Raw genomic sequence first — 12,552 nt, forward strand, 5'->3', positions numbered from 1 at the left:
TCTTATCAGGATTACCAAGTGGACAAATAATTCCATCTCATTTAAAAATAAGTCCATCATCTTACCTTGGAAAGCAACATTGGAAGTGCCATAATGAAGTGTTCTGTTAACTTATTTTTGTCATCAATCTGTGTTTTCCTTTCTTTGGCAGTCAGTACCTTTGAAAAAAAATGTAGATTATCAAATTACTTCATCATTGCTACTGGGCATATTTACCATGAAGATTACAATAAAAGAGGCTGTGTGGTCCAGTGGTTAAAGAAAAGGGATTGTAACCAGGAGGTCCCCGGTTCAAATCTGTGTGACCCTGAGCAAGTCACTTAACCTCGGATGAAACCATTGTTGTAAATGACTCTGCAGCCGATGCATAAGTTCACACACCCTAGTCTCTGTAAGTCGCCTTGGATAAAAGGCGTCTACAAAACAATAATAATAATAATAATAATAATAATAATAATAATAATAATAATAATAATAATAATATCAGTTTAAACCAGGTCAGAAGAGAGTACCTCTTCTGATATCAACTACACTTAAGGTAACATGCTAAACTAAGAGTTGCTGTTTAGAATGTCTTCAGGTCATGTATTTCCAGACTTGCGTTTGGCAACAACTAGCATTTTAAACACCAATTAAACATCTTACTCTCTTTCCAGTTCCTCTGCCAACTGGAGGGTGAGCCTCTGCTGCCTGTCGAATGGTGCACATCATTAGCTCTATCAGTGCAGTTTCTTGTCTGTCTGACAATACTACAAATAGAAAGAAAAAAAAAACACAGGAGTATTTTGCAAAATACCACCTTCCAATGAACACACACATAATGCAGCAATAATCTGGATTGCAAAATAGTCAGGGTGTAAATTGTGCAACAGCTGTAGCAACATTTAAAAGCTTAGATTGATTTAGTGAACACACAAATATAAATCTACCTTCCTCTCCTTGAACAGCCTCCTCCACCAGTAATTCAGTCATGCACTCCCAGTCCTTTAGCAGTTCCTGTGAGCTTTCCCATAAGCTATCCACCAAATAGGCTGCATGCTCGTGAAGCTGTCAAAGAAAAAAAACAAAAAAATTATAAGTTTACAATAATGTAAAGTAATAGCAGTAGTCTAATCAGTGTTTCACAAATAAAATGAAAGAATATAAATACACCCTTAAAGCCTGAAAAAAATAAGTCTGTCTTTCTTAATGCAGTTATCAGTATTCCTGATTATACACAACACACTTACCTCGCTTTCTAAGAAGAACAGTACAAGCATTCTAATGAGATTTCCATTAGGGCTATTTCTCCCTCTTCTCTTGGCTAAGGCCTCCTCTGCTTGGGGGTCATGACGGCTGAACAACCTATAATGGAAAAGCAAAAAGAAAAGGAACACTATTAATAGCAATGTCTCTGTTTTATAGTGATGTGGCTGTAAAACAAATGCTAAGTCTATCAATAAAAAGTAATCATTGATAAATATCTGGCAATAAAAAGAATTTATAACAAAAGGTTACAGCCTACTGAAATTATTAAATGGAAAAAAACCTGAAAACTCATATATGCCCTTTCCTTCAAAGAAACTGAGCAATAATGATAACAATAGCAGACCTTGGAAATAGGGAAAAAGGTTGATATTGCTGCCACCACCTATGCTTTTTGAATAATCCATTAAAAAATGTTGCAGGCCAGCTTACAAAACATTCGCCAGAAAATAAATACTGGTATTTATTAATTAAATTTAAATACAGTTTGGTTTATTACCCATCTGAAGTACAGTTTCTCTTTTTTTTATTGGTAGACTAACAGATTACATCTGTTAATTATATGTACAATTTCTTAAGATCTGTCCAGGTTTTGTCTTTTGCGTGATAAGTACAAATATCAAAATTCATGTAATTAAATGCAATAAAATGCACCTAAACAAAGTAAAATATTACTAACCCACAAAATCTTTACAACCTCAATAAAGTTCTTTCAAACAAGCTTTTTATAAGCAACGACAACTAAGAAATAACGAGGTACTTAAATATTTCCCCTACACTATTAATAGCAATGTCGCTGTTTTATAGCGCTGTGGATGTAAAACAAATGCTAAGTCTATCAATAAAAAGTAATCATTGATAAATACCTGGCAATAAAAAGAATTTATTGGAAAGTTACAGCCTGTTGAAATTATTAAAATGGAAAAAAGGAAGTTGTTTATTCCAGACTTACTTCCTATGCAAGAACTCTCCCGCTGCTATCGCCACTGGGCGATGGGCCGAGTACACCAGATGGTACACATTTTCACAGTCCTCATTGGAGAGGGCATCCTCACTCCCTCTGAAACATTCACCAAACTCGTCAACAAAAATGAGAGACGCAAAGCAGTACAGCCAATATAACAATACTCTGTCACCTGAAGTTAATATTTCTGGGGCTCTACAGAATGAATGAGAAAAAAAATCATCATATAGCAGAGCCAGGTTTAGTGCAAGTTTAAAAATGATCTTTGAACTGTACTCACTGTAATACTAAAGTCACCAATCGAATGGCTTCTACAGCTACATCATACTCTTTATCAAGGGTCATGGACACAATTCGATCCTGAAAAAGATACACCATTGAAGAATATTAGAACAAGGATTAAACAACATATTGATCTTTTTATAGCACAGCATTTTGTGTTACAAAATTAGATAAAAAACACACACTAAATGGTGCAAAATACACATTGTAAATTATTATTATTATTTTTAAATGGCTCAGCTATCAATAAAGAAAATGGCCATTGGGAAACAAACAGTTAGCCCTAAAATGTATATACTTTTCAAAAACTAAAAAACACTGTTGATATATGAAATCATTAAACAATCCAGTTCTCTTACCTTAAACCTGTTTGTGAAAAGTTCCAGTTTTGGAAAGAGCTCCCTGTTGGTGTAGAGATTTTGCAGAGCTTTCAAACACTTCAACCTGACTTCACCTTGCTAAATGAGAGAATGCGATACAAATTATAAAGGTTCACAAGCAAAAGACAGCCAACTGACTGTCACCACTGAGAAACTCTAAAATAAATCAATCATTCTTTATGTGCATTTCTCAAATAACAGAAAAAAAAACAGAGAATAGTTTTCTCATCTGTGTGCTTTTGCTTTATAGACCTTGTCCCTGACAATTTGCTAGTATATCCAGCACAGTTAAATCTCTGAAATACAAACTGTAAAAAAAAAAAGAATCTTAAACTTACCCGGTCATGCAGAGTCCAACCAACATATTTGAGATAACTATCATTAAGGAAGGCATCACTGTACATCTTCATCCAAACACCAATTTCCTCTATACAAATAGCTCTGATTTCAGCAATTGCATCCCTGCAAGTATATTTAGAAAGATATGGGTTTCAGCTTTAAAAAATAAAAATAAATAATAAAATCTTCATCTGAAATTTGTCTTCACAAACAAATGCTTACCTATACCGGTGAACAAAAATACCCTTGAAAATAGAGTTCATCATATTTTCAATCTCATCCTGATTTTCTTGAAGCTAAAAAAAAAAACAAAAAAAAAACACGTTTGATAACTTTTATACAATATACCATTCTAAACACATTCATTTGTAGGATACATGGAAATTTCCTTGGGCAGCAGTTCCCCACACCCAATTAATAGTGTTTGTGAAAAAAGCAGTTCTTGTTACCGTTTGTACTGTTTTTAAGCAGCTCTATTTTTGCTGATTTCCTCAAATAAAAAAAAACTGATAAAATGCTTGAGGTTTTGCTGTCGGAGGTTTATATTGGTGGTGAAATACAGTTTTTAAAACAGCTGAAAAACAAGGATCTACATAAAAGTTCACAAAATTCATATATATATATATATATATATATATATATATATATATATATATATATATATATATATATATATATATATATATATATATATATATATATATAGTTTTTTTTACCTCTTTACGCTTTTCTAAAAGCAACTCCAATTTCTCATTTGCTCGCTTTCCTACAATTTTGTTTCTCTCTGCCTCGTACTGCCTTTGTGTGTTATCCTGGTGGATACTCAGATTCAAGGCCACGTTGACAAGGGCAGTCATAAGCTTCATAGCTAAAAAACAAGAAATGCAACAGAAAATGTAATTCGGTCTGCGTTTGTTTTAAAAACTACCAATACATCATACTGAATCAACAATGAAAACAGCAAACAATGAACATGTAATACAAACATTCATATGTTGTGATGGTGTTTGTTTTGTTTTTAAACCAATTTGAAAATATTCAATTTCCTGCTGTCAAGCCAAGAGCCTCTTTTCACCCACCAGACAACAGGTATTACCAAGCTACTGAACCTCAGACAAAATGAAAGAAATCTACTGAGACAATGAGGAAACTGTCCAAAAAAGGTTTCTCTGCCTTCCTTATACCCATCTTTGCTGATTCTACAATACCCCATCCCAATGTACATAATATACTTGCCTGCCAGAGTACTGGTATGCCTAAAGGCTCTGACCTGGGAGTCTGAGAGCCCAGTAAGTAGGGAAATAACAGTGTCCATCATATACTCGTCATAAATGATACTGTACTGACACTGTCGAATTAGCACCCCAATAAATTCACAAAAGTTTGATCTGAATTTCTTCCACTGAGGACCTGGCATAGTGAGTGGGTAATCACCACTGTCCTGAAAAACAGAACAAACACACACAAAAACAGTTAATATATTTCCCACTGATAAATGCTTAGTTAAAACATATGTAAGTAGTGGACATGCACTTTAAAAGACAATTAGCATCTCCACAGAATTGTAAATAAATAAACAGTTTTTTTTTTTTAACACTGTAAATGTGGCTAATGGTAATTTATTGTCAAATATATGCACAAAGGCTTAAGTTACTCATTGTCATGAGTTACCAAACCAAAAACAATTGGAGCCATTAGTGAATCATCATGACAAATCCACCACATAAGCATGTAAAGCAAGTGTGACACTCAGACTTCTCCATTTACGCTTGATCCTCCAATAACTGTGTGGGGGGGAATTAATTAAATCCATTTTGAACACGTGAACCCAGGTGATAAATTTCTGGCACATCTTAGAAATGCATATGATGTACTTCTCACTTAATTAAATTGAACTCCTTATTGATTTTTCTAAATTAAATGTACTAGCAGATAGGGTTTTCTCCTCCCATGTGTCAAAGTGATGTTGAAAAACAGCAGGAGTGAGACTACAGTACAATAATGTATTTGCCTAACTGCTGAGCTTGCAACAAAAACATTAAAACCAACAGCTACTATTCCGTGATTATAAAACCATTTAGAAGATCATACAACAGTTAATATGGGAAGTGAACCTAGAAGAATCTCCAAGGACTGATACTTTACTAGACTGACCAATCAAAGGCTATTAAGTAGATCACCAACTGATCATAAAACCCTTATTTCAAAAGGACCCATTCTCAAGATAGTTTCAAAAGTGTGATGTACAGTCTAGTATACAATACACTTGGGACACAACAAACATTCAATTGAGTTAACTTCTATCCTGCCTTTTTTTTACTGACTAGAGAACTTACCTCATCAAATTCTTCCGTCATTTTTCTGATAATCTCTGCATTCTGCATGTTTCGGAACATCTCAATTCTTACAGTGCCTGTTGACAGACCACAACAAGATTACCCCTTTCTTTGTTCAGAAAACATTTAAAAACATACTTTAAAACTAAAGCCAAACGCAATAAATGTATTTTAAATGTACCTTTACACCCAGAGCACTGGATAAAGAAATTGATCAGATCCAGAAGTGCTATGTCTCGGTCCTGCTTGTAGGACTCAATCCAGTCATCAACTACAGCCTACAGAGAAAAGAATATAGTCCTGTTAGAGATTACTTATATAAAATATAACTCCAGGAAGACATACTGTTAAAACTTTAAACAAAGCAAACTAATTCTTACAACGTATTATGCATTTGTACTGGTGCTCCTTGCAGCATTAGTATTCCAGAAGACAACCCAAATCTGTAGGTATGTTCTCAGGGACACCAAAAAATACAAACTGACTATTTCTGTGGGTGTTTAGTTTCATTCCAGCATAATAAAAACACTCTGCCTATCCATCAAAACTATTTATTTATTTATTTATTTTTAAACCACATGTACATAATGAAATGGTTAGGCTACTTTACCTGCATGGCACTCTTGCCCATCTTCACCACCTCAAACAGGGTGACCGGCTCACTGTCCCCGTTCTGCTGGGGGACACCGTTGGCTTTTCTCCCTCCTCTGGATACTGCTAACTGGTTCTTTTCAGCAGGTGTCTTCCGAGGCTTTTTGTTGGCAGACTGGCAACAAATTTGATTTGAAATAAATAAATAAATAAATAAATAAATAAATAAATAAATAAATAAATAAATAAAATCAGATCATTCCTTTTTTTTTTGACTGTACAGTACACAGACTGGTCAACTAGGGAAGAAAGGTTTTACAACTTTAAATACAGCAGGTTCTAAATCATGTCAACGTACCGGAGGCCTTCCAGGGCGCCCTCTCTTCCTCTTGCCCTTGACCTCGCTGGCGTCCTCCAGTTCACTCACACTGACGCTGACGGCAACCGCCTCTGCCTGCCCCGGCTCATTTGTGGAGTCCCTAAAGCAAATCAGTCAGGACAATGCGATTACAAACAAGTCATTGGTTCAAATAAAAATGGTTAGGGTCGGGGTGGGGGCGTAGTTCTTGAGGTATTTAGACTTAAACAGATAATCATTCTGATTTCACATAACATTCTCATTAGGTATAAAAAAAATATTATATTTGGTTATTTATTGTGATACCCAATACAGAAGTTGTCAAGATAATTTATTATGTATCTTTTTTTCTGCAACAATTGTACTGCAAAGTGCCCTTTCTGGTTAATTTAAAATTAGTGATGGAAATAAGACTCCTATTACTTAGCAGTTTCCCCTCCATTCCAGGTTTAATACATGCTTGATTTGCCCTAGTGTATATGCCGTCCGGTGTTTCCTATTAAACTCATAGTAAAACCAGAAATGGATCAAAATGCTATGCGATAGGAACCTTATTCCCATCCCTGGTTGGTATTTATACTTACTGTAAAACCGGTAGCTCTGAAGTAATCATTTTTTTTCTTAGCAGCTTTTCACTTCAGAAACTTTAAAAAATGTCGTTTAAGAAGTCTTCTGATGAGTGCTAAATTCTTTATTATTTTCTTGCAAGAACCTAAAAAGAAACCGTCTTGTGCACACCAGTGTCTTCAAGATAGGCATATCCCACAATAACCTAAAAAAAAAAAAAAAAAAAAGAAGTTGCAGGTCGCTGATCGCATTATTGATTACCGATTCTATTGCTACACACAGTAGAATACTCACTATTCTAAAACATCATAATATTTCTGTATAACAGTGTAATGCTTAAAAGCGCATACATTTGTAATGCCACACTACAGTAGACACCCAGTGTATGGTGCTCAAAACCTCAAGGGAACAGAGAGACACCAACTGGCCTTTTCACACACTGCAGTCAAACGGATTGAGACAAACAATTTAACTGCACAAACACACTGTTTTGGCTGTGTATTCAGCAATTTTCTTTGATGAAGAAATTAAAGCTGAATTTTCCAGTTGGCTTATGTTGCTTTCAGAGCACCCTGTAATTTCAGCAAATAATGCTTCTAAAAATGTATGAGGAACAATAACAGTAATTTACTGAATTTATAAAAAGTACCTTTCAAGAGATCAAGGCGCTGTACAACAGTAACAATACAACAAACCCAGCAAAAACAAAAATAAAAATCAACACCAATACAATTTTAAAAAAAAAGAATTTAAAAAGCTTTAGTATAAAAGTACATCTTCAGGTGAGACTTAAACATCAAGAGAAGGGGCCTCCCTTACAATGAGTGGCAGCGCGTTCCATAGGCACGGGGCATAACAGGAAAAAGCCCAGTCACCCTAGCATTAGGAACCACTAACAGATTCAGATCAGCTGATTGCAGGGCATGAGAGGGGATATAAACATGCAAGAGGTCTTTTAGATATTTAGGAGACTGTCCTGTAAGTAAATGAAAAATGCACAAGTCCAAATTAATTTGGGAGACATTTAAATTTGAACACATTTAAAAAGCTGTTATATTAAACTTATTCTGCAATTACAGATGTTAATCAGCAATGACAAAAGCCCATCATGGTGAGTTTTGCGATCCCACGGATGTGTTACCAGAAACCTTAAATCTTTCATGCATAATGAAGACATCCTATCTCAAAACTCCCATGAGCTAGTTATTCACTAAATCAATACGTCTATATTGTTTTTGTTTTGTATTCCACATCCAAATCCATAAACCTGCTTTTGGGATTGTAATGACTTCACCACTAGGGGCAGTGTTATCCACAAAGTTAACTAACTGGATTAACAATTTATATTTGAGATTCCACATGTTCTTATTGATTTCCATTTTAAATTTGTAAGAATACCAATCACTGCTAATTTAGAAGATATTTTCTAGTGTTAAACATTTATTAAGTCAGAAGAGGTTTCATAAATCTTGCCCATGCAAAATGCATATAACAGTAGGGGGCAGACTATGAAGGTCTTTAAATTTAGATGCTTCCAAGAACAAACCTATGCAGAGACAATTTAGCAAAATTTGCCAATTAGGGGTTTAACAACTAAGTTGGTCAAAATGTGATTAAATATGCAAATGTCAGTGTTATATAGATAGGCCTACATTTTGCACCACCTTCTGCAGTGTATACTGCAAAAAAACAAATAGATAAATAAAATAAATTCCAGGATGGATATTTCTCAAACAGATAATTACAAACAAAAAAAAAGGTTTTGTAGTGCTCAAATAAATATGCATTTAGAGAAAATGTATGCAATGCTGAATTAAGTCCCTGCCACAGTCTTGATGCAACTGATTATGGTTACTTATTTTTAAATTACTTGGTGGAAATATATTCATAACACATACTTAATTCCCCGTACCTGCTCTACAAGCCATAGATAGGAACTGGTTAAACCCCAAATTGCTTAGCCTGCCACTAGATGGCTGCACGTTGTAGGTAGATTAATTTTAGTTTCACCTTGCTGGTACGACTGTGTGCAAACCTGGAAAAGCTGTGATGCTTCAACAGAGTTTTCACTTTGCACACTATATGCAGTGCACTGCCAGCAGAGGGGTCTGCTTGATAAGAAGAATCTCAAAACACTCACATTAGCACGATTAAAAAAAGTATTAAACCAGACTGCAAAAAAGTAAGAGAAAGCTGTCCACCTATTCACAGCACACAGAAGGGATTGCTCCAGGTACCAGGTCACAGTGCAGTGGTTTCAATTGAATGACAACTTGGTTATTATGTCTAGCCGTGTTGCGACTGCCACTCCATTCTCTTTAGGCTGTTTAAGAATAGCTGGATAACGTCTTCATGCTGCCCTGGCAACCAGGAGCCTCTCAACTTTTTTTTTTCCTTTTCTATTACAGCTGGCTTCATTACACTGGAGTAAGGCTCCAGCCAATCTACTGGAAGAGGGTTTCTGTATGGAAATAGCAGACGCTACCCCTCCCCCATTCTGCAGCCTGTGCAAGCTCTCCGGAGAGGGATGGGCTCTCTGCCTAAAGAGCTCTTTCATTCTTATTATGTTAGTAGGAAAATCATGTAAACATCTGCAGTATTCTCTTTTTAAAACAAAGTAGTTATAAAACACTACAGATGAAATGAGGGATTCGTGGATGTCCTTTTCCCCTCCATTTTTTATTTACATGAAATTATGCTCCTTTCTACAAAACCTTCTTTTAAACATGCATTACAGCTACCATGGAATGCATTCAGTTTATATTCGTTTCTGCATTAATTGTCCAGGAATTTAACCCACTTAGCTGTCCTGGTATGCAGCAATACTAAAAAGAATCCAATGACAAATATTTAAAACTATAAATACCAAGTGAACGATGGTGTGTGTGTGGGGGGGGGGGATAACGGTAAAGCAGCCCAATCAACAACAATGATCCTCACTTGACTGTCAGCGCCTGATTTCTGTGGAGAGCTCAATCCGAATAAAAATCGGTTTGTGCCCCAAGACACCAGGAGCCCTGAATTAATAAACCTAAAAGGTGCTAGGATTGCAGTTTTCAAATATTAAAATAGCTTTGTAAAAACAATTTTGACAAATGTTAGTGCAAAAACTGTATCACGGTTCTGGAAATTGGGAGCTAAATTCTGAACAAAAGCAACCAAATATAAAACTGAACCGTAATACAGTTTGTTTAGATGTACTCCACAGCATCCCCTACTGGCAGGGTCAATGAAGGGGCAGCAGTCATCTTTCTCCGAGCAGATGTACCCATTAATATTCCCCAAGCAAGTTTGTTGGCAGAGAAGGATCTGTAATAAATATCTCTCACCTCCAGCAAGAGAAAAGCCCCCCCGCCCCTTCTGTCTTACAAGTCTTAATTAATAATCACTTTAGGATTGCTGGACAGCCAGCTATTTTGTTTTGCACCTGACCTCCAAGATTACAAATAAAAGAATGTTAGGTCCAAACTACCAATTAATCTACTTAAAAGGATAACATTTTACTGTTTAGCAAAATGCAACACACTTCCACTGTAAATCCCCCAAAACTGAAGGGACTTTGTTTAGAACAAAATTACATCAACATTTTACAACAAGCAAGATACCACAGGAGTCACAATAAACCTACAAGTCCTGCTTTTAGTTTTCCTATTTGACAGAGCTTCACGTGGACATGCTCAGGCATTCTTACGAACACTGCGCTACTGAGAAAACAATGAGAAGTAATTATTTCTAACACCAAGGCACAGAACGGTATTTAAAAGTAGAAATCTGCACTCAAAAGGGAAAGTTAAGTTTGATGTCGATAGGGTCAGAGGTTTAAGATCTTTGACCCCCTGATAAATCACTCAACCAGCTCTAAATGGAACTTTGCTAACCATTCTTGGTGAAACTCCATTGAGCCCACATGTGCTAGGAGAGAAGCAAGGACAGAATTGAAACTCCAGAACTGGGCTCAGGAACTGGAAACTCAGCTCAAGATGGTTAATAACTCCTCACGCTTAGAATGCTGAAAACTTAAATATTGAGCGATTCACAGTGCTTGTGCTCTGTCTGTAGCCACTTTCTGGTCTGTTCCCAAACCATTATAAATAAATGCTACCAAAAACTCTACTAGCCATTCCTATCATTCCAATGATGTAATAATCCACATCTGTTACGCCTTCCAGCTTTCTAACTTTTGTTATTATTATTTATTTCGTAGCAGACGCCCTTACCCAGGGCGACAACTGAAGACGATGATCTTTCTCTTCTTGCTTTTCAAAATTAACTGACACCTTACACCACACATGCTTGCAATTTACATTTGCTCTATTTCTGTTGCCAGTTTGTTGGAAACAAGTAGCTGTTTTGTCCATATCGCTTCTCACAGGATGCTGAAATGGAAGGCAGAGGAATTTAGCCATGCTCGCTAATCATTCTGGCAAGACTATTTATTAAAAAAAAAAAAAAAATTACATAAAAAAAAAAGCTTCAAAAGCAAGTTAGGTTTTCTTAAGAGGAGGCCTTTAGCTTTGGGGAAACAAGTCTAATTAAGTACTGTAATTCAAGGTTAGTCTTTCTGTAAAGTAACTTGGCATTGAACGAGTTAAAACGCATACAAAATACACCTACAGCAACAAGGAGACACAGACAGTTCCATAACAGATTCTTGCAATTACAGGACAGAGCGAGTTATTACAGCAATTACATGCACACAAGAATGACCTTGGAATTAAAACCATTCTGGCTTGGAAATAAAACCAGTCAGGCTGCTGCATGAGATTCTTAAAATTCGAGAGACTGTGCCACTACACAATGAAGCAATTCAACCATTTGGGTGTATTGCATCTCTATTCAGGAATTATGTAAAGGAATCAGATGTTGAAATCAGTATGCAAGAAAAGGAACAATACAACATTCAGGGTCTGTAGGGCCCTATGAAATCCTGGTTGTGGAGAACACGGACGGAATCACAGAATTCAGAGGAAAAACGAAATTAGGCACCCGCGGACATTACCACAAAAGCAATTTAAACAAACTAATAATAAATTACATTGAATTACACTGCCTCTTGTGCCACTTCACTTGCTAGCTACAGTTATCGCTTGGGCAGTGCTTAATTTGTAAAGAGGTGCCGGGGCGGAAGCAATGACAATAATATCGACCTTAAGAATTTAGTTCAGCTTGTACTGAAAAGAAACTACTAAAAAAGCCAACTTTTTTTTTTGTTAATATACAATGTTCCTAGTTTGTTTTATTACATTGTGCCAATTTGTACCTTTTTTCTGAAAGCACTTTGATTAAAACTATTTAGGAAGGAGTTGTCATTTTTTCATGCATTTCTAGCTTCATCATTGCTGTCAATGTATCAAAACACACCACACAAAAAAATAGCTGAAAGCTTATTTATACTGCCAAATGACCATTTTTAGATGCATGTTTGACCAGTTGCTCCCCCAGCCCCCCAAAAAAGTACAGCAGGCCTATAATCAAAACTGAAAGGTGGCC

At 35.9% G+C, this 12,552-nt stretch overlaps 1 protein-coding gene across 1 annotated transcript in view; it reads right to left on the reverse strand.

The window, feature by feature from the left end:
- Positions 1-12,552, reverse strand: part of LOC117417095 (cohesin subunit SA-1-like) — a 38,078-nt gene that overhangs the window by 8,733 nt on the left and 16,793 nt on the right. The window contains exons 2-17 of the mRNA XM_034028852.3: positions 7,080-7,267; positions 6,496-6,616; positions 6,157-6,312; positions 5,728-5,824; positions 5,547-5,623; positions 4,447-4,651; positions 3,927-4,078; positions 3,433-3,506; positions 3,210-3,333; positions 2,851-2,949; positions 2,490-2,569; positions 2,198-2,305; positions 1,230-1,344; positions 930-1,047; positions 646-749; positions 66-158 (exon numbers count right to left, since the gene is read on the reverse strand). Coding sequence (XP_033884743.1) covers positions 66-158; positions 646-749; positions 930-1,047; positions 1,230-1,344; positions 2,198-2,305; positions 2,490-2,569; positions 2,851-2,949; positions 3,210-3,333; positions 3,433-3,506; positions 3,927-4,078; positions 4,447-4,651; positions 5,547-5,623; positions 5,728-5,824; positions 6,157-6,312; positions 6,496-6,616; positions 7,080-7,108 — 1,752 coding nt within the window. The 5' untranslated portion in view covers positions 7,109-7,267. The remainder of the gene's footprint in view (positions 1-65; positions 159-645; positions 750-929; positions 1,048-1,229; positions 1,345-2,197; positions 2,306-2,489; positions 2,570-2,850; positions 2,950-3,209; positions 3,334-3,432; positions 3,507-3,926; positions 4,079-4,446; positions 4,652-5,546; positions 5,624-5,727; positions 5,825-6,156; positions 6,313-6,495; positions 6,617-7,079; positions 7,268-12,552) is intronic.

This window comes from Acipenser ruthenus, chromosome 12, assembly GCF_902713425.1.
Source record: "Acipenser ruthenus chromosome 12, fAciRut3.2 maternal haplotype, whole genome shotgun sequence".
NCBI lineage: Eukaryota > Metazoa > Chordata > Actinopteri > Acipenseriformes > Acipenseridae > Acipenser > Acipenser ruthenus.